Consider the following 25,368-nt stretch of genomic DNA (forward strand, 5'->3'; position numbering starts at 1 on the left):
CCAAGCATGCAATTTCTAAGTACTGCATATCATCCATTATACGCTTCCGGAGTATCAAGTTTTTCTCTTTTTATTAGTAAAATCTCGCGACACGTTCCGCGGAACGGGGCGGGTTTTACACCAAAATCTCGATCGCGTCTCGCGTTTGAGAGAACAAACTTCGCACGTACGAATCGCGACCACAGTCTTTGCACGTGTGCCTCGGGTTCTCTGCAGAAAAAGAGAAAAAGGGATAGGTTCTTCTGGATTCAGATCTCGAAGTTCTCCCGCTTTTCCTGTTTTCCGATAGAACTTCTGTTTTTCCATTTCTCTCCGCAGCGAGAGAGAAAAAAGAAAAAAGAAAAGAAAAATAAAAATGTGGAAATGGAGATTTTCCATTGCCATGCTTTCAAGATCTGGATTGATGATCTAGGGTGCGTGGAGGTCGTTTCGGAGTCCTCCTCAGTCTCCGGCTGCAGGTCTGTAGATTTTTTATTTTATTTTATTTATTTTTTCTCTATTTTCTTTTGAAATGTCATCCAGTGAAACTTCAAAATGCGTCTGTAATTACGTAGAAAACGGTGGAAAATGCTTTTAAGTCGTCTCCAGCAGCGATTTGGGGTTGAAAAGTCCTTCTTTTTTTTCTTTTTTTTTTTTTCGTGCTGATCTTCTTTTGTACTTTATCGCGTTAAAAAAAAAAAAAAAAAAAAAAAAAAAACTATCTGGACCTTCTTTGTGATTTTACAGGGTTTTGGAAATGAAAACCTTCGGAAAATTTAAAACACCGCTGAAATCTGTTGTCTCTTTAAAAATGAGGAAGACAATGCCTTTAATCGTCTGGAGTAGCATTTTAGCGTTTGGGTACTTTTTCCTTGTATGAAAAATCCTGAAGTCCATGCATTTTCCATGTTTCCTAGGGTTTTGTATGAAAATCGTCTGAAACTTCAAAATGCCCTTGAAAATCCCTTTCCTGTGTAAAACGCGAAAAAAAAAATAAAATGCTCGGGCTGCGAGCTTTTGATATTTCGAAGTAGCGATTTTGGTGTTTGAAACCTAGAATCTACTGATTTCATGCATTCACATCCGCTAGATCTTAGAAAGAAGCTATGGTTTCCAAGCTTCGGAAAATGCTCCAGAGATTTGAGCCTTGAAGGGTTGATGAGAATCCATTCCTAAAACAAAAGGTACAAAACAAAAGAAGAGATAAAAAAATAACTGCTAGAAACTAAAGAAAGGAATAGAAAACAAAAGAAGAGATAAAAAAAAATAACTGCTAGAAACTAAAGAAAGGAAAAGAAAAGGCAATAAAATGATCGGATTTTACTGCAATTTTAGGGTTCGGGGAAGATTAAACCAGAAATCTGCGGGACATGAGCGTGGGATCTCCCCTTTGGAAAGGGGGTGATGTGCCAACTCGGATATATGCTGTTGGTGATTTAGCATTTGAATGTTTGAACTGACTGATCTCTATGCGATTTCATAGGTATTTGCCTATTTGGATCAGGGCTCGTTGTTAGAAAATTCTTCCTTATCTGCTGCGTAAAGGCCTGAGAGGTTCTTGAGGTTTTTCTCTATTCTCTTTCTTTTACAGCACTCATTATGGTTATTAGATTGAAGATTTAGGGTTTGATACTGAAGTTTACAGTTTTCTTTTTCATTTCAGGAGATCTGGTGAAGTTGTGGTAAAGGAACTTGCTTCCCCACATCCTTTCTGAACTGTTGAATCTACTGCACGTCAGAGTTAGCGTTTCATCATTGGGACTTGTTACTTTTGCTTCATTCTGGAGGTTTTAGCGGTTTCAGATCTTTAAGTGTCATCAAAGCTGTTGTGATTTTCTCCTGTTTTCTGTTTCTATAGTCGAGGGTTGTGGTTCAGGTTTTTCTTTTCCGTAATCTGGGGCCTGGCAAATAGGCTTAGAGTTGTTCTCAGGTTTGTGATTTCTTGCTTGTCTCTGCAAGCAGGAAAATTCACAGAAATCTGTTAGGTCATCGGATTTCAGTTCCTAAATTACTCGGAAAGCCAGATCTTTTTCTTGGGTTTGGAGTTACAAAAGCTCTGTTGATCAAATCCTTATTAGGGCTAGGGAGTTTCAAAGTAAATTTCCACTGCTCCTTGAAGTTCAAATTCCCATTTCTGCTACTTGTTTTAGTGTCTATATTATTGGATTTGAGAAAATGCAGCGACCGCCCCCTCCAGAAGAATTTCGTCTCAAGGAGACTTCGCCCCACCTTGGTGGCAGCAGGATTGCCGGTGATAAGCTCACTAGCACCTATGATCTTGTTGAGCAGATGCAATATCTGTATGTCCGTGTTGTCAAAGCCAAAGAGCTCCCACCGTCGGATGTCACTGGTAGCTGTGATCCATATGTGGAAGTGAAGCTTGGGAATTACAAGGGCACGACTCGGCATTTTGAAAAGAAGTCGAACCCCGAGTGGAACCAGGTTTTTGCATTCTCGAAGGACCGAATCCAATCTTCTGTTGTTGAGGTTGTGGTGAAGGATAAGGATATGGTGAAGGATGATGTTATGGGGTATGTTGTTTTCGATCTCAATGAAGTCCCTAAGCGCGTGCCCCCAGACAGCCCGCTAGCGCCACAGTGGTACAGACTGGAAAATCGGAAGGGAGAGAAGGGCAAAGGGGAGCTCATGTTGGCTGTTTGGATGGGCACACAGGCAGATGAAGCATTTCCTGAAGCATGGCATTCTGACGCTGCGGCTGTTCACAGCGAAGGGCTAGCAAACATCAGGTCGAAAGTATATCTCTCTCCTAAGCTTTGGTACGTTCGGGTTAATGTTATTGAAGCTCAGGACTTGCAACCGGGTGATAAGGCCAGGTATCCAGAAGTCTATGTTAAGGCTATTCTTGGAAATCAGGCATTGCGAACTAGGGTTTCTCAGAGCAGGACTCTCAATCCAATGTGGAATGAGGATTTGATGTTTGTAGCAGCAGAGCCCTTTGAAGAGCACTTGATTTTGAGCGTGGAAGATAGGGTAGGACCCAACAAGGATGAGGTTCTGGGGAAGGCTGTGATTCCTTTGCAGAATGTGCAGAGGAGGCTGGACCATAAACCTGTGAATACTAGGTGGTATAACCTTGAGAAGCACATTGTTGTGGATGGTGAGCAGAAGAAGAAGGAGAAATTTGCCAGTAGGATTCATTTGAGGATCTGTTTGGATGGTGGGTATCATGTCTTGGATGAATCAACACATTATAGCAGCGATCTTCGGCCGACAGCAAAGCAGTTGTGGAAGCAGAGCATTGGGGTTCTGGAAGTGGGGATTTTGACTGCTCAGGGTTTGTTGCCTATGAAGACGAAGGATGGGCGGGGGACCACAGATGCTTATTGCGTAGCAAAATATGGGCAGAAGTGGGTTCGTACAAGGACGATTATTGATAGCTTTACTCCAAAGTGGAATGAGCAATACACTTGGGAGGTTTTTGATCCATGTACTGTGATTACTATTGGGGTGTTCGACAACTGTCATTTGCATGGAGGAGAGAAGGGGTCGGGATCAAAAGATTCCAGAATCGGAAAGGTGCGGATTCGGCTCTCGACGCTTGAAACTGATCGGGTCTATACCCACTCGTACCCGCTGCTGGTACTGCATCCTTCAGGAGTGAAGAAGATGGGAGAGGTGCAGCTGGCTGTTAGGTTCACGTGTTCGTCTTTGATTAACATACTGCATATCTATTCACAGCCGTTGCTGCCAAAAATGCATTACCTTCATCCACTGTCTGTTACTCAGCTCGATACCTTGAGGCACCAGGCCACGCAGATAGTATCGATGAGGTTGAGTCGTGCTGAGCCACCGCTGCGGAAAGAAGTGGTCGAATACATGCTGGATGTTGATTCTCATATGTGGAGCATGCGAAGAAGCAAAGCTAACTTCTTCCGGATTATGGGTGTCTTGAGTGGGTTGATTGCAGTTGGGAAATGGTTTGATCAGATATGTCATTGGAAGAACCCTTTGACGACAATCCTTATTCACGTACTTTTCATAATACTGGTTTTGTACCCTGAGCTGATACTACCGACGATATTTCTATACCTGTTCTTGATTGGGGTCTGGTACTACCGGTGGAGGCCTAGGCAGCCTCCTCACATGGATACTCGTCTATCTCATGCTGATGCTGTTCATCCTGATGAATTGGATGAGGAGTTTGATACTTTTCCGACTTCTCGGCCGGCAGATATTGTGAGAATGAGATATGATCGCTTGAGAAGCGTTGCGGGAAGGATACAGACGGTGGTTGGTGACCTGGCGACGCAGGGGGAGAGATTGCAGTCTCTGCTGAGCTGGCGAGACCCAAGAGCAACAGCCCTGTTTGTGATGTTCTGTTTGATCACCGCCATTGTGCTCTATGTTACACCGTTCCAGGTGGTGGCCCTCATCACTGGCTTTTATGTGTTGAGGCATCCGAGGTTCCGCCACAAGCTTCCTTCAGCACCCCTCAACTTCTTCAGGAGGCTACCTGCAAGAACAGACAGCATGTTATGAGAAGAGCATATAAAATTCATGATGGGTTTGTGTTGTTTGTCATTGTGTCTTCTTGTTCCCCATAGGCAGATGTCTTGTTGTTCCCCATCAGCCCCCCGCACAATCAGATAGCTCCGCAGCTTCTGTTTTATTTCTTATCTGCTGCTAATGTTGGGTTCCTGGTCCAACGCATATCCGTACACTGGTAGCAATTCGTGAATCTGTGTTTGCTTTATGCTGTTATTAGATATCTGATACCCGTGAATTGGTTTCTGTATTTCAGTGCATTTGATTTTCCAGTCGCAGCAATTCTCATCTTGGCTTTGTAGCAGTAGATCTGAAATCTGGAAAACACCAGAGGAGGACATTGGATTTCGGTCTGGAAATTTATAGAGTTCTTTTTGAAAATCCAAATGCCACAAAACTGTGATCAGGTAGAAAGCATATCACATATTGCATTTCCTACAATTTCATAGTTGGATCTTTCATTGCCAGTAGTAGTGGGCGGATAGGTTTTGGATTCTTGAACAACAATTTCGGTTATTATTATTTTGTAATGCTGTGTGGGGTATGGGAATGTGGACATCTTTTTAAAAACCTTGCACTAGGTACCGAACTTGGTTAGTTTTGTAAACTGGGAGCCAAGTAGGTTGAACTTTGATGAAATTTACCATGTCCACTAGGTGCTGCCTCATGTTTACCATTGAACCCAATACTCGGGCCACACCACAGGAACAGTTGAGGCCTGCTGTGTTGTTTGTGTGCTATCCAATACGTTTACCCCATGTGCCTCATAAGGATGAAAGTATTACCTAAAAATCTATTACAAAACTTAGGTGGGACATACCACCTAAAAATCTCGAGAATAGTCATCCTCGGCCATTTGGTGGTCAGTTTGGCTTTAAAGAAATGATAGATGTTTTCATAACTCCTCCATGGAGACGGTTTCCTTTAAAGCTCTTAATCTGGTGATCAAATGGTCAGTTTTCTTGTTGCTTAATGGTTAACGCAATCTCAGCGTAGCCTTTTTCTTGGTTTCCGTCTTTCTTTTCCCTTTTTCTCCTGTAGTTTGTTTCTTTTCTTAATGCAATATTGTTAATTCTCAAAAAAAAAAAAAAAAAACAAACTTAGGTGGGACATACCATGTGAATTTAGAGGTAGTAGGTGTTATTTTTTCTGGGGTCGCCCACGTACGTTTAAGTGTTTATTCAGCCTATTTTTTGGGGATCAAGCTAAATGAAAGGGTGGTGTACCTGATGGACGGAGTGGATTTCATCCACGTTTAGTCCTTTTCCCCAGGTTGGAGAAGTAACCCGAGTAGGTACACCTAGCAAAGAGGGTATGCAGGCGTTTTCCTGTTTCTAATATGAGCTTTAGGAACTCATGTCCTGCTGTTTGCCGTAAATGCCTTTTAATCAAACGCTATTTTAATCACTGAGCAACGGTGACCGACAGCGATCCTGGGAAGGGTGAGGATATATATGTCTTTGTAGTTAATAGTTTTAAAATGGGATCCAGGTTTTAAGACGTGCGGCCAGTGAAATTATCTATGTGGACCGCTCATAAATGTGGAACCCACACAATCTGGTAGTCAACATGGGAAAGCCACCGTGATTACAGGAGATCCTAACCTTCTGAACATTGGGTCACTTTCTTTTGTACCTGTGGGTTTTACAAGCGCGGTTATGGTTGATGTCAGTAATCAATAATTTTCATATTGATTACTGATTTCGGTAGCTGTACATCATCCAAAACGCCCATTTCGTAGGGCACTGGTAGGATGCGGGAGGATCTTCTGACCTATATGAAAAATTCATGGTGGCCTATGAAACAGTGATCTGAACCATTAGCATTCCCATGGAGTTCTCTTAAGATGAATTTACTTCACGTGATCTTACTCGAGCGGGGCGTTTCTTCCTTTGATTGGTAATGTAGGGCCCCTGCCTTGGTACACAAAGGGTGGCCTAGTGCCAATTTCAGCCAATCTAAGTCAAGTGGGCCACCGTTTTGTTTGTGTTAAGATGGGCATTTTTTCATGAAGAAACAGAGAGCTGTATTGCTTTATACGTGGTTTTCATGTCATCTTTCAGCAGCGCCTGGTTGTGTAAACTGTCGGAACGCCCGCTGCTTTTTTTGAGTCGTCATTACCCTTTGATTAACCCGTAATAATTAGGTTTAAAAAAAGGGAATATTTTGTAAGTTGGGAAAGGGTTTGGTGCGGCAGCTGTACCTCACTTTCTATGGGGAGCGGATTAGGTGAGACCGCGGCCTCACCCAAGACGGTGGTCCTTACCGTGGGGCCCACCTTGATGTATGTTTCCAGATTATTTGAGGGCATTATCCAAAAAGATGAAGCAGATCCAATTATCAGGTGGACCATACTATAGGAACTAATGGTGATTGACCATTAATGTACCACAAGTTTTGGATGAAACTGATATTTGATTTTCCCTTCATCCAGGCTTATGTGACCTTATCAAGATTTGGATGGCAAATAAACACCAAGGAAATATTAAGGTGCACCCTATGAAGTTTTTAATGGTAGGGTGTTCAATTACGACTTTTTCCGAGATTACGGTCTAGATCTTCTTCTTTCTTCATTTTTTCTGGATAATGCCCTCAAATGATATGGAAAAACGGATGGACGGTGTGAATACAGAATACATACATGAAAGTGGGCCCACGGTAAGGGCCGCACTTATTGGGCGGGGGTCTCACCTAATCCACTCCCCTTTCGGTGCTGCTGACTTACCCACACCTTACACTTTAGTGTAATTGTGGCAATAAACAATATTAGTAGTTTTGGGCCATCCAAACTGTGGGCCCCACTTGTTCTTGGAACTTAGCCTGAAAATCACGTCTTAACTGGCAGACATTCTCTATTTGATTCGGAATGCTGACATCTGTTCTTTTAATGAAACAATATGATGGCAACCAGTGGGATGGATAGGATTCGTCTGAATATGTGATGTCCAAGTTCCATCCACGTTTCTACGATCGCGATTTCTATCACTGTATTGGCAATGTACAGTGGGGTGAGTTGACTGAGTTGGTGCACCTGAGTCTAGTGTGCAGCACTGGAGCTTCAACCGTAGGAAATGATCAAGTTACCCTTGTAGTACAAGTACGGTACCTGCTCTGATTTGGCGGATATGCTTTCAAGTGTACTACAAGTCTGCAAGGAGGAGGAGGCTCACTGATCTATAAAAATTCTACCACTTCTAATTTGGATCGAGAGAGAAGACATGCCCATTAGCTGTTCTGTCAATCCACCCCTATTTCTTCTCAGCTCCAATCTCTACCGTACACTACAAAAGTCAAACCCACTGGACCATCCTTGCTGTCTTCTTGAAAATACTTTGGAGAATGGAGACAGCTTCCCCCATATTCGCTTCGCCTTTCCGGGGTTTGTACAAGTGGGGCCATTGTTCATTGATCTAAACTATCCACTGCTGTGAACAGATAGTTGAGAAATGAAACAAAAGCAATCCAATTTAAAAGGTTTCAAATATTGGACGGAAAGGATCTTCCAATCTGAGAGACCCTTTTTTTTTAAAAAAAATTTTTGGGCAAGGCCCATCTACTGCCATGCCTTGATATCAATGGTCTGGATCATGGAAATATTAGTTACAATAATGCAACGTCATCATCCAGGAGAGTTAATAAATGAGGGAAAGGTGAATTGTGGGAAGATAGGATTTGGTAGCGCGTCTTTTGGGGGTAGGAGAGTGGTTATGGCTACTCGGTGCTCTCTCACCCACCGGGAAGGAAGAGATTATTGCGTGTGAAAATGCTAGTATTACAAGCGCATGTAAGAACAAAGGCCCAAATGCACTTTGATGTCTCCTTATAGGAAGTGGGGCCCATACATCCGGCCACCTATTTCACTTCCTACGTGACATATCAAAGTTCCATGGAAATAATTTTCACACGTGTGTCCGAGATTATCAGGGTTGTATATTAGGTCGAGGTGAGGATTTGAAAATGCTAATACTACACGCAGACGCAGGCACACGTGTTGGCACATGGGTTGGAGATCCAGGCTATTATTTCATCAGTTGGGCCTCGTGATATGACCTCAAAATCAGATCGGTTTATTTATCAGGCGGCCCTCGTGTGTACATTGAATGGGGAGATTTGATCATTACTTCAGAAGTGTCCTTTTTTAGGCATTATACAAATACCCAGGAGAGATCCCACATTGTCCTCTGGGCTCTCAGAGTGTACACGTGCGGCCCATTTTCAGCGATCCAGACGGTTCATATTGTGAGCCCCACCGTATATATGGAACAATCGGAATCCTATTGATTGGCGGGCCAACAGAAGGAATATACTGCAACAGTTCACTTTCCATCAACAAATGCCCTAATATTCTATGGCTAAGATCTTCCATTTGGAGAATCTCTATATTTAGAGCCATCCATGGTGAGTTCCACCATATCAACGCTTCGGATCATTGAAACATTGCCCCTATTACCGTACAATCTCTGGTGAAATATTGTATGATTTTTTTTTACCACGGCCTTGTTGCATGCGCCTTTAGGGGTGTCGTGTCAATTGGCAGACCTTGGGCCGGGCCTGAAACAGTTCAAAATACGGGCCGAGAGCTACCCCAGGACCAGCCCTATGTTTCTTGTATCGTCTCACCTAATGCGTGGGTCCTTACAACCCTATCGGAGTGCTTCTGTGCTGCACATTTGCAAAACCAATGGTCAGTTCAAAAGATCTCCCAAGGGTCCATTTTCAATGGACCTGATAAGTGGGCCCGGTGAGCGAAGCTGCTTGATTATGGGCCAAGTTATCTGCAATCTGGAGCCCATGTAGCTTGAGTAGAGGCCTGTGGAAAGAGATATATGCCGGGCTCGGTCCTGGCATGCTGTCTAGTCCAGTGAACCCGGCCCTGCTTTGGACCGGCGTGGGTCTGGCATCCGTGGCCTAATCAGAGCTGGGTATGGGCAGATATCATTTACCTCAACATGGCCCAGAATAGCCCGGCCCGACCCGACCAAATGCGTTTATGTGGTCTATCCTACATACATTCGTTCCTATGATCGTATCACATGCATCTTGCACGTGCGGCTTTCATTTTCGTATGTTCATTTCTTTGTGCATGTGTGGCCCACCAGACGATGGAGGGTTTAGGAAACAGAGATTTGATGAATTTTCAAATCAGCTTGGGCCCAAGCAACTTTGCCAGGGTTATTGTGTTGTGAAAGACACTAGGCCCATGCCCAGATTGATAGCGGTCTCTACTTGGGTTGGACCCGGCTAGGCCAAACCCACCTCTTTACCCCTCCTAACAGGAGAGCCTTGCAGAACTAGAATATGACATGAAACTCTGGGTTTTCATTAAATATCAGATGGGCCTAACCATTTGATCAGCGGCCGTAAAATAATAATAAATTTACGAACGGATGATATTGAGTTTGAAGAAGATTGATGGTTAAAATCTTCTGACATGACTGGTTTTAAAACATGGGCAGTTCCACTATATATAAACCCCAGTAAAAGGTGGCTCTGATGGTTACATTATCATGCCACATCTATTTTATATAAACGGGCTCACATATGAGAGTGCTCCAAGATGTACCATACATCTCTCCCCATGAAACACTAACGAGGATCTCTGTCCCATGTCCGCAATGTACAGCCGTGAAGTCCACGTTCTGATGGAACAATGGCCATTTTTGTTGATCACCACCACTTGATGAGCGTAGCAAAGGTGGGCCCCACTCTCCGGGCCCCCAACTGTTGCATGATTAACTGTCATGTGTCTATAAAATCCAAACCGTCCAGTATGTTGGGCCCACTGTAAAAATCATCAGGCGGTCGACGTTTGTACTTTGAATAAGTTGGACAGCCGTCACATTATTATTTTTAAAATTGTTTGACAGGGATGATGAGTTGATTGATCTATTTCTTTGGTGGGGTCAACCTTCTGGATGTATTGGATGTGGTGCCCACTAGTTGGATGATAATACTATTGTACAACTAATTGCTTCTGAAACATTCTCACATATAATGAAATCCAAACGTGGTTCTTGGGTGGGCTTAGGCCTGGTCAAATGATGAATGGTCCAACCCCAACCGTTGGGTTAATGCAGTTTTTGCTCATTTGTGTAGAGCATCCTAGCCATGCAAAATGTGGGTCACAACATAATAATCACATGGTTCGAAAATGGGATGGTCCAGTCATTAGGCACGCTACACTGAAACAATGGACGATCAATGGCCAACAGGAAAAGTGGATTGGTCAAATATTTTGACCCATCTGATCTGGTCGGAGAGGCCAGAGCCAATCTAGGGCCTTTCTCGGCTATTGGTATCCTAGTTCTAACTACCTGGTTATACGTACAGCTTTTCTTTCTCCTATGGACGGCCCAGATGAACCCCATATTCCATAGAACTGGGCCCATATGGGCTGGACCTGGACTGAATATAGCCCAGTAAGGTCTTTTCTGGGCCCGCATCGCCTCCAAATTAGAGCTGTACACAAACCGGATTAGCTCGGTTAGCTCGTTCAACTCGACTCAAAAAAAACACTTAATTTGACTTGGTTCTAAACTAAGTTCAAGCCGCGCTGAGTTAATCTTTTGCCATTGATATTCCTCAGCCAAGTGTTGGCCTGTGGTAAGGAAGGTAAGAATATGAAAACAAATACCCTTGTATCTTAATTTTTATGTTAATGATAGAGTTCAAGCCGCGCTGAGTTAATCTTTTGCCATTGATATTCCTCAGCCAAGTGTTGGCCTGTGGTAAGGAAGGTAAGAATATGAAAACAAATACCCTTGTATCTTAATTTTTATGTTAATTATAGAGTGATGAAATACTTATAAACTGATGCCGCTATTTTTCATTCCATGAAAAATTGAAGGTGCACTCATATGTTTGAGAAAATGTTACATAGGCTTGTTCTTAGCTCAAGCTGACTTAACTGAGCTGAGCTGGCCAGTCAAGCCCGAGGACGGAGCGAGCCAAGTTCAAGGTTGGTCAGCTAGTGGCCGGGACGAGTCAAGCTGTGCCATGATCAACTCGGTTCAACTCGTGTACACCTCTACTCCAAATGAAGCGTCTGGCCTGCCTTGGGTTTCATGGGAAAAAAACTCACACCATACACATGCACACGTATGCAACAGCAAAGGTTTTCACCAGGTGGGCCCAATGGATGTCTGTTAAAAAATCAAGACACTCCGTTCATCTGGTGCCCTAATGTATGCTTGGTCATTTTAAAAAGCATCCACTGTTTCTGTATGTGACATGGCCACTTGATGAGTGGACCGCCCTGATCTTCCAGGAGGTCTTGGGAACTTCCTGATGAATGGTTGGATCTCGCGCATGTAATATTGACAAAATAAACATGTAGAGCCTGCCATCTACCTGCAGGCACATGCGTCAGTACCGTACAAGTGTGCTCTTTACGAGATTTCAATGGTGGGCCACACTGATTTAATCTCCTGGATCTAAAATCGCGTAGTTTCACTCCTCAAATGGGCCGCAGAACCGACGGACAGATATAAAACCCGAAAAAAATCTCCAGCCATCCCACTGCTTTTCGCAATGGGGAGTGAACACAGGCTAATTTTTTACCTAAAAGAATTAGACAGTATGTCTCACCTGATGAAAAGCTCAGATCCTGCAGAGTGGCACACGTGCTCACGTGTAGATCGGCATGGCTCTACACGCGTGTGGCTTCGCATACCTCATCAGAAAACGGACGGACTTGAATTATGAGTGTCTCGCCAACAAAAATAGCAACGGTCGTGGTTCAATGAGTGGCCACGCATGTGAGGGGGCGACCGACAATTACCAGTAGACCAACCATTAGACCGCACACGTGTGAGAGATCCCAGCCATTCATCAGGTGGGGTGTGTGTTAATAAAAATAAAATAAAATACTAAAGTAATGTTGGTCTGCTCATCAGGTAGTTCAAACTTCTACGGCAAGAAATGAGTGGTGTGAAATAAACAAAGTCTAATAATCCAACTTCAACAATACATGGAAGGATCAAGCATGCTCACAGTGCGCACTACTTAATGGACGGTCCGGATCATTGTTACAAGTGCCATCTGACGTGGGAACCAAGCGCCTGTATTAAAATAAATAGAGTTAAAAGGTCAAGCCGTTGAAATTATATAATACGATTACTTTTTTATGCATCACCCATCCATTGTGAGGTCATGATATAGACGGCTTGGATGAACGAACACTACCTAAATTTAACTGTGAAAGTCCCGATATCCTATACGGGCATGCAACCGCCCTTTCCACCATAAAAAAAGTCCCAAAATATAAAGAAAACAATACGAATATGGTCACTTGCTTTGGGGGGCTGAACATGTCCAATCTCCAGAGATGCATTGAACATAACCCTTTTTATAAAGGGGAGCGTGCTAGCGTGGCTCGCGCTGGCATAAGCGCCACGTAGGGAGCACTTGAAAAAGATCCACGCCGTCCATCAGATGCGCTTCGTCATGTTTGCACCGGGACCCAATAATCAGACAGATGAAAAACACCGGTTTACTGCATCATCGGGAACAGTTGGGCAGGGAACGCCTACCATTAGTTGTGTGGACACCGCTATTGAGTTTATATGCTGTCGAATTCAGTCATCTGAGGCGCCACATAAGGATGTGGAGGCTTCAAAAAAAGACTAATGTAAAACACAGGTAGGCCATAGAACGTGAATTACTTGTTCCACGGACGATGTTTTACTGTATTTATGATGATGTGTCCCGCATGAGAGAGTGACATATGGGTTACCGTGACGAAGTCGATCAGTCTTTCTAAAGGATAACTATTTCAACTCGGCAGAGCTTCTTTGACTCCTCGTAAGCTCGGACCGTTGGATTATAGCGAATTAATCATTTTATCTCACGGTTCAGGCCCAACATCTCATGAGTTAGGATCTCAACAAACCCTCTTCGTTAGCTTTAAATTACATGAGCCGTCCATCCTAAGTATATTCCTGCATCTCATGGGTTACTCCACTCGTATCCGGTGTGAAATGCGCATTAATCACTTCCGGTGAAGAGTCTCGAATATGAGACCTCCCCTGTAAGCCCCAAATCACATGAGTCATCCACTCAAAGTGTGTCTTCGCATCTCATGGGCTACCTCATTCGAGCCCGGTGTGAAAATGCACCTATATTAATCACCTCCAGTGAGAAGTCTCGAACACGAGACCTCCCGTTCTTGTATTAAATCCATAGGAAAAAAAACAAGAAAAATAAAAATAAATTCTAAAAAATTCATAATTTGGTTGATAATTAAAATAAACGAGTCTAAAAACCTTTAAATAAGTTTCGGAATTAAACTACAACTAAACTCTATAAAATTTGTGAGAATTTAATATATTTATAGTAAGCATCTTAAGTGGCCCAATCATGTTATTCTCTTAGTCTTTCTAAACACTTTCTATGCTGGACATAACCTTTAAAGCTTAATTGATGGAGAGTTATAAGTAAATTAAAAATTATTATATATAATAAAAATGAAAATAAAATTGATTTTCAATTGTTAATATATTGAAATCTCACAAATTTAATGTGGTCAACCCTGCATATCTAGGTTGGTTAGCCAAAGTAACTCATCCAACCCAAAATCATATATGGTACTTGGGTAACTCATTTCAATTTGTATGCCTATTTTAAGGTTATAACAATCTTAATGTTTTTTGCCTCTTATGAAGCTTTTTCCGGTCCCTTGGACATGAAAGTGTTCATGACCTGCTCTATATCACGTAGATTGGCTTGATTTCTGGATCCGATCCACGAATGGAAACTAATGCATAAAAATTTGAAGCTAAGCAGGTTGTTAGCATAGATAAATGCAAAATACATTTAAAAGAGAGCGGATTAGATAATATCCTACCGTCTTTGGCTTGGATTTGTTGGAGGCTTGAGTGGCCACCGTCCAATCAAATCTCACTACCTATATTATTACCTATATCATTAGCAATGCCAAATCCAAGTTACTCAGCGAAGCAATGTAGGGCCACAGATAATCCTATAATAAATAAAATCAGGCCCCACGGTGGAAAGCTAGATGGGAACCATCTATGAGAAATCCATACCATTAATCTTCTGCTAGAGCATTATAAAAAATGAAATTGATATGAAACTAAGTAAATTACGCTGGAAACAGCGAGGATGGAACGCTCAATCTCCGAACCTTCGTGGGGCCGCCACGATCTTTATATGCCATCCGAACCGTTCTCATTCGAAGTGGGTTTTAGTCAAGAAGCCGTTTTCTAGTTATTTGCTAGTTTGGCATTTACGATGCTTGCTGCGCAGCCATTCATGAATTGTTACACGTGCCATATATAAAATCAAATCGAACCGTGTAAATCACGTAAACTACTGTAAATAAATTACAATATCAAAATCAGAACATCTGAACAATCTTAACCTCTTATCCCTGTGCACTTGTTTGCTGAAATAAGACTGATTGTTTATTTTCATTTCAACCGTCCAATAAATATCCACCAATTAGATATTCAGATATTCAATTATGCATAGTTTTTGCAATATGATACACCTAAACTATGGAACATTATTTTTATAGTTAACTTTGATTTAATTATGCCACGTGTATATTTTGTGAGTGACGGTGTATCATCCATCACGGTTCGCCAGAGTATCAACGTTTTACTCCTCTTGGATACACGAGTTGAGGGTATTTTCGTCATCTTAAGTACTACTTATTAAAATTCCATTTATAAAAATTTCCGGAATTTCTGTGATTTTGCCTACAAACGATGCTTCGCGCGCGTTACATAAAATCCCTTCTCTTTTCTTCCTTCCTTTCCTAAAAAACCCTATCTTTTGTTTATGATTCTCTCTTTGAAATCGAAGAGCAAGACGAATCATTGCAGAAGTTTGATGGAATAGAAAGAGACTGGAGCTGAAATCTGGTACGGTTTTTGGATTTTTTCGCCCCATAGATTTCATTTTTGTTTTGTTTTTGTTTTTTTTTTTGAAAAAAGGGAGCATGAAATCTTGCATGTGGAGTTGTTGAAATGCTTTCATATTGAAACTGGTATTACAATTCCGCAGGATTCGAATTGGGTTTGTTACTTTTTTTCCTTTCTGGGTTGCATTTGTTGTCAAGATTCTGGTTTTATGGTTGGGCAAGTGCGTCGGAATTTCGATAAGTTGGTTTTGTAGATTGATTGGAAATTCTGGAAGTAACCGATTGAGATAGTTTGGAAATAGGAAAAGAAGCTGCTTTTGGGGGATTGATGGGTTTTCATTTCCATGTTCGGATGGCAGAGACGGATGCGGATTGAGCTGTTTCAGTACATAAGCGAGAAGCGTTTTGATTAACAGTGGAAAAGGGGATTTGGGTTGTGAGAATCTGTTTGAAATTTTGCTTGTTATCTTCATTTTCTCGCCTTTGTGGATTCAAATGGAGCACCTTGCGATAATTGCCCAAGGATTGGGGGAGGGTTCAGATTTCGAAGTTGACGACTTCAGGTGCGATAATCTGGCTGAAAACGATGTCAGCGATGAAGAAATCCAGCCTGAGGATTTGGAAAGGAGGATGTGGAAGGATCGGATCAAGCTCCGGAGAATCAAGGAGAGGCAGAAGCTTGAGGCGCAGCAGGCTGCCGAGAAACCGAAGCACAAGCAGTCATCTGATCAGGCCCGGAGGAAAAAGATGTCAAGGGCCCAAGATGGTATTCTGAAATACATGTTGAAGCTGATGGAAGTGTGCAAGGCTCGCGGGTTCGTGTACGGGATCATTCCCGAGAAGGGGAAGCCCGTGAGTGGTGCTTCAGATAACATAAGAGCTTGGTGGAAAGAGAAGGTGAAATTCGATAAGAATGGGCCAGCTGCTATAGCGAAGTATGAGGCAGAGACTGCAGCGGATGGCGGGAACATGGAAAACAAAGGAAATGGGAATTTCCACAGCCTTCAAAACCTGCAAGATGCGACTTTGGGTTCCCTTCTGTCATCGCTGATGCAGCACTGTGACCCGCCGCAGCGGAAGTACCCATTAGAGAAGGGGATTCCACCGCCTTGGTGGCCTTTGGGGACTGAAGATTGGTGGAGGGATTTGGGATTGCCGAAGGGTCAGGTTCCTCCTTATAAGAAGCCCCATGATTTGAAGAAGGCATGGAAGGTTGGGGTGCTAACGGCTGTGATCAAGCACATGTCACCTGATATCACAAAGATCAGAAGGCATGTTCGGCAGTCAAAGTGTTTGCAGGATAAGATGACTGCCAAGGAGAGTTCGATTTGGTTGGGAGTGTTGAATCGAGAGGAGGAAATGATCACTCAGCAGCACAGCGGCGAGATTGTGTTGTCTGCTGTAACCGAGATGCAACCTATTAGTCGCAAGGAAAGACAGGAAGCTACCACTAGCAGCAGTGGGGATTATGATGTTGACGGTTTGGAAGATTGTCAAGGTTCTGTTTCGTCTAAAGATGATAGGAGAAATCTACAGATGGATTTAGAGCCAAGTGGAGGTAATGCGGATTCAACAGTAAGGAAGAGCCACCCTTGTGAAAATACCAACCAAGCTGTTCAGGAAAAAGAGCAGGCAGAAGAACAACATAGGAGAAAGAGACTCCGCGGGAGTACCACTCCTGCCGATCAGCAGGCCACGACATCTAGTGATGAACAACTGCCTAGGGAACCGAGAAACACTCTCCCTGATATGAACTACACAGTTCTGCAGTCAAATGGACATCTTATTCATGCTACCCAACCTAAACGTTCGCGAAATCCGTCTTCAAGAAGGCAAGAAGAAGATTCGGGGAGCCAAAACCAGTTGCCTGAATCTGAGTTCAACTACTTTTCCAGCCCGCCTGCTGATGTTTCTGAACAAAGCATGCATGTTGGCGGCCATCCATTGTTATATTCAGGCATGCAAAATACCAGTTTGCATCCCGAAACTACCTTTGGTTTCTATTCCTCGTCTGGGGGATACAGGCTTCCGCATGACAAACAGCAGCTTGAAATGCTCACGATTGGTCACCAGATAAGGCCCGAGGATACTGGATTTAATGATGAAAATCATGTCTTTGGGCATACACTGACGTTGGACGGAAACTCGAATGAGATTGGCGGAGATGTACACAGCTTGGTAAAGGATGCGTTCCGAACTGGGCAAGATAAACTCGTTGACAGCCATTATGGTTCTCCGATCGATGGGCTGTCATTGGATTATGGATTCAACAGTCCATTTGATCTTGGCATTGACGGCACTAGTTCGTTAGATACCGCTGATCTGGATTTCTCGCTGGATGATGATTTGATTCAATACTTTGGAGCATAGAGTGAGTTATATATTCTTCAGTGGCATGCTGTTTGATTTCGTTGTTTATGCTCGATTAAAGTAGATGATGCACTCTTCTTCAGTATTAATATTTAGGAATTAAGCATCAGCGAACATTGGGCTTGCTCATGCTCCCAAATTCATACATACGGTTCAATTATCCAGACCATTGATCTGATGGGCCCCCCAGTGGATGGGGGATGCTCCTAAAGGTCCACTTTTTGGCCTTTTTTCTTGGACCATTGCTGTATTTGTCTTAGCCACCTTCTTGTTGTCCATTGATCAGAGGGTTAGGCTCTTCCGGACTGGGAGATTCTTTGGGCATCCCCGCTGCAGTGGGCTGCATCACATCGATGGTCTGCATCAACAAACCATGAGCCCCACTTGTACAAAATGTGAGTATTGGCAAACTACACAAATGCTGAGGCTCAGGACCGTATAGTTCCTCAAAGTATTTTATAACATGGTAAAGATTCTGAAATGCATATATCTATTTTCTTTTTGTATTGCAGAGCCCAACCTTGCTGTAGGGGAGGACAGTGGATTTCTTTAGGTGAATGGTCTTATGGTAATCTTCCAGATTTGTTGCCAGTTTTGCTCCCGTGCTGTAAATGGATGGAGATTTTTTGCCTCACACATTCTTGTTGATGGGATGAAATCGCAAGATCTTTCATTTGCTTGTCTTGCCCTATTCTTGACATGGCTGGATGGTATTTACAGATTCATGAAATGGCAATGAATAAGATTGTGTCATGACCATAGTCACTATTTCAAATCATTTTCCTTGGATGTGATCACTTTTCCTTTCTGTAAGGCCCGGTATCTATATCTTGATTGTGCATGTATGTATTTCAAGGCTCTGATAGATGAACTTAAAAAGATCGATAGGGGTTGTGCTCCTTGTTGATGCCTATATGTTCTATTTCAAAACATCAGTAGCATAAACTAATAAAAGAAAGCATATTAGTATAGTTATGCTTACCTGAATCCCCCCCATGCTGTAGAATTTGTTATTCAGAATGAAAGACCAACTGTAACCAAAATCTGGAATGGTTTCGTCTAAAGTAGTGATTACAAGCGGAAAAGGATTTGGATCTCTGGAGCAGCCCCCCTCAGGTGGTTTTGAAAGCTGATTTTGCCAGCTGTTCCGTTGGCAATCTGGGGCTATCAGGTATTTTGAGGATTTGGTGAGGAATGAGTCTGGATTGACCCTTTTTAGCTTTTCCGAACCAATTGGCTGGAGAGATTCTAATTACGCGCAGGCCATGGCCCATTGATTTGCTGAATGCAATTGCTTGGGCCTCAGGGGGACCTTTGGAGGCTTGCGGACGTGGTGGAGGAAGATATTGATCTGAGTTTCAGTCGGCAGGTTTTCTTTTTGCATGTCCATTGCCAGGCAAATGGGGGGGTGGATGCCGTAGCCAAAGGGGCAGTTTCACTCTTCACTCTGTTTGAACCGGTGTTGGTTTTTTTTTTTTTTTTTTGTAGTTGGTTTTTGTTCTTCGGCTGTCTTTGGTCTCATGTAGTGGGTTGTTTGGGGGTTTATTGCCCCTGTTATGTACATTTGTATCTTTCTTGAATGAAGTTGTTGCATTACCCATTGAAAAAAAAAAAAAAAAGACAAAAAAGACAAAAAAAGAAGAAAGAACTAGTGTAATTTCGGGGGGTATACCATGAAAGTGAATTATTTATCTTAAATATTGTCATGGGTTGAGTGGTTATTTGGGACAATCTAGTAGCAAAAAAAGAAATTAAAAGAAATAAATGTGGTGAAGTTTTAAAAAAATCAAGGAGAAAATCATTTGTTCTATGTGCACACTAATTGGAAATGTGTTGTCAAGAAACCAGGTAGAAGTGGTGCCTGGTTTGGTGCTTCATGACCATTTCAATATAGAGAATGCACTATGAAAAGTAGAGGTCCTGACAGAACCTTCCATGAAGCTAGCTTTCACCTATCAGATTGTATTTCAATTCATTTTTGTAAGGAGGGACGCTTGGGCATTGGTACGATAGCTTCTGATATTATGACCTTCATGCAGTTTTGAATACCGTTAAAATGTATAGCTTCTGATATTATGACCTTCATGCAGTTTTGAATACCGTTAAAATGTATAGCTTCTGATATTATGACCTTCATGCAGTTTTGAATACCGTTAAAATTATCTTGGAGGAATCTATCGATGATGGATCCAATACATGTGATACTTCTTGAAACATATTTCTTTTGTCATGAAATGGAAGTGTGCATCGTATCTCATCGCAATACATTTCTGATACACTACATTCCAAAGGCAGCACTGTCAATATGGTTCCATGCATAAACTCTACCCATTATGGTTAGGCTGAGGAGCCTACTCTAGCTAATGGTTTTGAATTCATGCAGGAAACCGAGTAAAGTTAAAGGTTAGTAGTTTCTTTCTAAATTTGCAAATAGCAGTTGATGTTTCTTTGGAATATGAGGATTTGATATATATGTTGATTTTTGTTCCAGATACCTTTTACTTCCAGAGATTATCTCATGCTGACTGTACAAGCAACACATCAATTGCTGTTGGGGAATTATAGGGTCATCGGCTTGAGGCTTTGCACTTTATAATCAAGTTTTTAGCTCAACTGGGGTTGCCATGGATGGACCCTAATGCCCCAAAACTCAGATAGGCAGATCCGAGCACCAAGCTTGGGCCTTCTTTTTTTATTTTTATTTTTTATTTTTTAATTCACTTGAGTCATTGAGTGTGGGCTGTTGCCGTGTTTCTCTTCTTAACCATTTATATGTGGACCAATAATTGGAAGGTCACGATTGCCCTATTGAGGATTTCCCTTATTCTCCAAAATGCAAACTGGTGTGCAAACCATCAGGCCGAGTATCCTATAACTACTCTCCTCTGTTTCAGATGGGTTTCTCCAGGGATGGCACAACCGAACAGGAATGAGATTATCATGCTTATTGTGTTAGTTGCTTCCATTTTCTGAAGCTACCTTTGCCTTTCGATTGATTGTGTGTTGATCTTCCTGTCAACATATTATATCATTTCCTTGCATATTCATTCAGAGTATTTCTTTCACTCACTTTTATCGATAGCTAGATTCATTTGACTTGGGGCAGATGTATGCATTGCAAAGAGCATGGTTCTCTGTCTCAGTCACTCAGACCGACTAATCTAGTCCTGAATCAAGTCAACTTGGACGAGTTGGCACTCCATGGCAAAGAGTTCCCCTTCTTGTTCATCTCTATTCTACTGCATGTCGGTTATTGTTTTCATTGCTTTGAACATCTCTTGCATTCAACATCTATTCAGAAATAGATTTTCTTTTCTCACCTTCAACTCAACAGGTAGACCAGAGATATCTAATTATTAAAAAAAAAAAATGCTGTACTTGGGTAACATGAGATGGGGAAGCAACGGCTGCTTGGCTCTACAACTGACTGATGGTGTATGGTACAAAAACAAGTGCATGCACACATGCATACATGACATATACAGACATACAGATCACAACCATATTTAAACTTCTCCTCCATTGAGAATCAGAAAGGATGGAATAGTGCTATGGTCCCCATGATTTAAAGGGCCTATCTTGACGCGTTCCATCAATCTTGGGCCTGTCTGTTATTATTGTGATTAAATTCGTAGTTTAATTATTAAGTATAGAGTGGAGTTGAGTTGAATTGAGTCTCTGACTCAACCTGACCTGGCTGGCTATTGAGTTTGACATTTTTGAGTTCTTAAATATGGTTGTAATATGTATGTCTGTATGTTGTTTCACTGGCTATTCCTGTTTGTAGTGGTCACACCAATCAGGAACTGCATCCACGGATATATGCATATTGATCTTTCAAGCAATCTGGAGGTACTGATCCATGTCCGCAGCGTTGCTGGAAAGGATGGAAGAGGGTATGGTTTATTATTCTGAAGAATGGCACTCTACTGATAGTGTTTACACACACACACACACACACACACACACACACACACAATGGAATGTGGAGCCCCGGGTGAGAGCTAATATGCGTGCCTTGGTTCACATGTTGGATGGTAGACCTGTTGTAGGTCTGGGCCACTCAATGGGCAGTGTCTACTGTGAACATGACATGTACCAAAAATCAGTGTAGCATCTCATCAAGTGAGCCACAGATATGTGTTGAATCTGGACTGTTGGATCTATTTTCTGCCTGCCCATATCTCTCGTTTAAACAGGGTCTACGTGATGAATGGTCCGGATATCTGATACATTTGCCATCAGACAGTTGGAACCGGGCTCCGCATGGCAGCGGGGCCCAAATTCCATTAAAATACTATAAGGCTACAGGACTATCTCTAAATAGTAGTATTGGGCTGTGTTTGGATGCACCAGTGAATTGAACTGCGAACGGTTTAATCAGGGGAGGAAGGCCAAATGGTAGGGGAATTGAAATCTACACAACCCTTCTTAATTTGAACCCGGCACCTATTTTCCATTTTGGGAAGCAAGTTAGTGTGAAAATGCACCTTTGCAATTCCCAAAATAAAATAAGTTTGAATGCAAAATCAAATAGACAGTCCTGCACCATATTCTAAATTCACGTGGTGTGGCCCACCAGAGTTTTGAATTGAGTTGATTTTCTGCATCTCTTCATCCTGGTGGGTTGCACTCGACGTGTCCCTTCATCCTGGTGGGGTGCAATCGATGAATGGTGCGGATAGCATATACACGCCATGGTGTGTACCGCACAACTTGAATGTACTGGATCGTTCCTCAACAAAATTTCATTCTACAGCTCATACCTCAATATGGACTGTACCATATATAATCAGGCTAGAGACAAGTTTTCCTCCATAATTAGTTTCTTACCACGGTCAGATCAGGTAGCTCAAAAGATGCCACATCATTAAATGCTAGAAACCAACAAAAGCAACAGACTTAAAACAATATGGTAACTCTTCAGCATGAATTCTTCTATGCATTGTAAAACTGGACAGGTTATATGTAAGGCTACAACCCCAATCAGGTCTATAAAAGCAGTACAAATTGAAGAGCTCTGAGCCTCACACCAATCCAAATGAAGAGCTTTGGCCATCCGAGCTCAAGCTCAACACTCCCTATCTTTCGTCCCCTATAGACACCTATTTCAAATTAGCTTACTTCAAACCATCATGCTTCCATCTCGACGCTACGGCAAGTCTCGATATAGCTTAAGCCTTGTTTGGCATTGTGGATTTAGAATACTTGGATTAGGAATCTAGTAATTTGGAATACCTTAGATTTGGAAATCTCCAGTTGTTTTTGGCATCCTAAATTTAGAATCTTTTGTAATATAAAATTAGTTGTGCACTTGAATTATGTAGTACACTCACAAGAGTTTGAATTAAATTACTAAATCAACTTTAATATCCCTAATTAATAGAGTTGTACACGAGTCGAGTTAGCTTGGTCAGCTTGCTCGACTAGACTCGGAAAAGGTTGACTTGCCTTGCCTCAAAATTGGATTCGGACCGAGTTGAGCTAGTTTTTAGAGCTCGAAAAAATTTCAAATTGAGTTTGAGCTTGCCTGAGCTCGACTCGAACTGACTCGGACCGAACCTTAACTCGAATCGGTTCGGTGACTCGGTTATTTTGATATTGATGCTGCTTGCCAAGTGTTTGATGAAATAGCTCAACAAAGTGTTGTTTCAGGGTGCGTACATTCTCTGCGGGTTCAATTGGTGGCTAGGAAGGAATGGATATGAAATAAATCACTACAAAAAAATTTACATTATAAGAGTGTCCTCATATCTTGATTTTGATATTGCTCGCCGAGTGTTTGATGAAATACTTGTAAAGAGTTGTTATTGTTTTGCATTCTATGAGAAATTGAAGATGCATTTTATGTGTTTGAGAAAATGTCGCATAGGCTCGAACTTGGCTTGAACTAGCCCAAGCTGCTGATCAAACCGAGCTGAGTTGAATTTGAGTTGGGGTTAGCTATTGGCCGAGCCAAGTCAAGCTGTGCCAAGCTCGACTCGGTTTGACTCATGTACAACTCTCCTAATTAGTGTATGTATGTGATGTTAGATACAATGATTAAAATAAGCCCATTGAAATATATACTCGGTAAAAAATGATGAAATTCCAAGTCCCGAATGGGTTACAAGCATAGGATCACAATTGAGCAACTAACTAATGTTTTTTAATCATTGATTTACAATATAAATGTTTGGACTGCTTAGATCATTATGTTGATATAATTTTAGCAAAGCAATTGATACTATGATTGTTTTGGGATATCATTAGTGGGTCATGTACAATATATTAGTTGCCTAGTGACACATTTTACATATATGACTATCTAGCAGTTAAAAATGAGCCAAAAAAAAAGGTAATCCAAAGAAAATGGAAAGGATTACAAAACTCACCAAAAGTGAGGTTTCAAAATTTTATGGAATTCAGACTACCCTCTAATTCGCCCTTCCAAAGGACCAGTGGATTTGGTATACCCTCAAATCCTCCAATTTCACGGTGCCAAATGACCCCCTTAATTTTAGTTTAGTTTTTTGCTTCTATATAGCACATCCTTATAGTAAACTGGTTTGGTGATCTCCCAATTTCCTTAGTCCTTATTAATTCTCTAGTTACCTCGTATTGACTAATACCATGATTGTCTGGATTTCTCATGACCGTCCACGTTTGGAAGACCGTTAACAGCAATGCCATTTTGCTAGCGTGAATTGTCATCGGTAGTTTATTTTACTTTCTTTATTTTATTTGCCGATTATATTGCACTTGTCTCTAAGTTAATAAAATAAGCATGTAACCTCTTTTTTATTTTTTCGTTTCTGTTTTCTATCTTTACATTGCTTTTGTTGATAAATACAACCAAGCCATCATCGTGATAAAAAAAAGCCATCGTCTTCAACGAAAAAATAATCCATCTGAAGGACTAACCCTCTCCTTCACAAATTATTTGATCAATCAGCAATTGAATAGATGACCGATTTTCTCAAATCCAGTCTTAATCAGTTTATATCAGTGCTTGGGTCATAAGGTATTCATTTCGTTTCGAGTCGGATATGACTTTAGTACACCCGTGCATACATACTCACACACGCATGATCAAAATCAAGCTATTTATTACACGTGTGGCTGGGTGTTCCAATTAAATAGCAACACAACAGGGATAACTTTCAATATTTAAACTGTATAGAAAAGTGTTTTTTGGAAATAGAAAAATGTAGCTGTTCTCCGACGGCCAAGGTGTCGTTTAAATTTCATGGGAAAAAAAACAAAAGAAGTCTCTTTCCTTTATCGGTGTAAACTTTTACAAAGTATATAACTATGGAGCGGTGCAACAAGATCCCAGCTACTCATCAGGCAGATCATGCCCATTGGTTTCTAATCCTTAGAAAACTCGGGTTCGTTTATTCATCAGGTGGTGGCACTTGTCTGTCCTCAATTTTACCCAACCATTTATTGGTGCTTGTGGCCCACCTGGTGATCAGAGAAGCCTGTGTGGATCTCAACTGTCGTGGGGGCATTGCCACATTGGAGCTCTGGGCCTGACTAATGATCAGGCCAGGTTTGAACATACCCAGCCCTGACCCAAAAAAGTGTGGGTCCAAAGCTGTCCTGTTGCTGCTTTATCAATTGCATTTCTTCGTTCACACAAAGAT

The 25,368-nt window shown here is 41.9% G+C and overlaps 2 protein-coding genes across 6 annotated transcripts; both read left to right on the forward strand.

The window, feature by feature from the left end:
- Positions 1-236: 236 nt before the first annotated feature.
- LOC131220258 (FT-interacting protein 3-like) lies at positions 237-4,757 on the forward strand. 4 transcript variants are annotated; one of them, XR_009158530.1, is made up of 4 exons: positions 237-458; positions 1,463-1,533; positions 1,643-4,550; positions 4,587-4,652. XR_009158530.1 is itself a non-coding variant. In XM_058215222.1 (4 exons), exon 4 carries the CDS (start codon positions 2,155-2,157, stop codon positions 4,477-4,479), a length of 2,325 nt encoding a protein of 774 aa, XP_058071205.1. In that variant the 5' UTR covers positions 237-458; positions 1,315-1,380; positions 1,463-1,533; positions 1,643-2,154; the 3' UTR covers positions 4,480-4,757. The 4 variants fall into 4 exon arrangements, 3 of the variants coding, with proteins under 3 accessions (XP_058071205.1, XP_058071201.1, XP_058071197.1); XM_058215222.1 differs by adding an exon at positions 1,315-1,380 and having other exon boundaries at positions 1,643-4,757; XM_058215218.1 differs by having other exon boundaries at positions 1,463-1,542; positions 1,643-4,757.
- A 10,428-nt stretch (positions 4,758-15,185) lies between these two features.
- LOC131220281 (ETHYLENE INSENSITIVE 3-like 3 protein) lies at positions 15,186-18,721 on the forward strand. 2 transcript variants are annotated; one of them, XR_009158531.1, is made up of 3 exons: positions 15,186-17,741; positions 18,027-18,135; positions 18,253-18,721. XR_009158531.1 is itself a non-coding variant. In XM_058215233.1 (3 exons), the coding sequence occupies exon 2, from the start codon at positions 15,866-15,868 to the stop codon at positions 17,738-17,740; it is 1,875 nt and encodes a 624-aa protein (XP_058071216.1). In that variant the 5' UTR covers positions 15,187-15,371; positions 15,514-15,865; the 3' UTR covers position 17,741; positions 18,253-18,721. The 2 variants fall into 2 exon arrangements, 1 of the variants encoding a protein (XP_058071216.1); XM_058215233.1 differs by lacking the exon at positions 18,027-18,135 and having other exon boundaries at positions 15,187-15,371; positions 15,514-17,741.
- Positions 18,722-25,368: the final 6,647 nt, after the last annotated feature.

This window comes from Magnolia sinica, chromosome 1 (genome assembly GCF_029962835.1).
Source record: "Magnolia sinica isolate HGM2019 chromosome 1, MsV1, whole genome shotgun sequence".
Classification (NCBI taxonomy): Eukaryota; Viridiplantae; Streptophyta; class Magnoliopsida; order Magnoliales; family Magnoliaceae; genus Magnolia; species Magnolia sinica.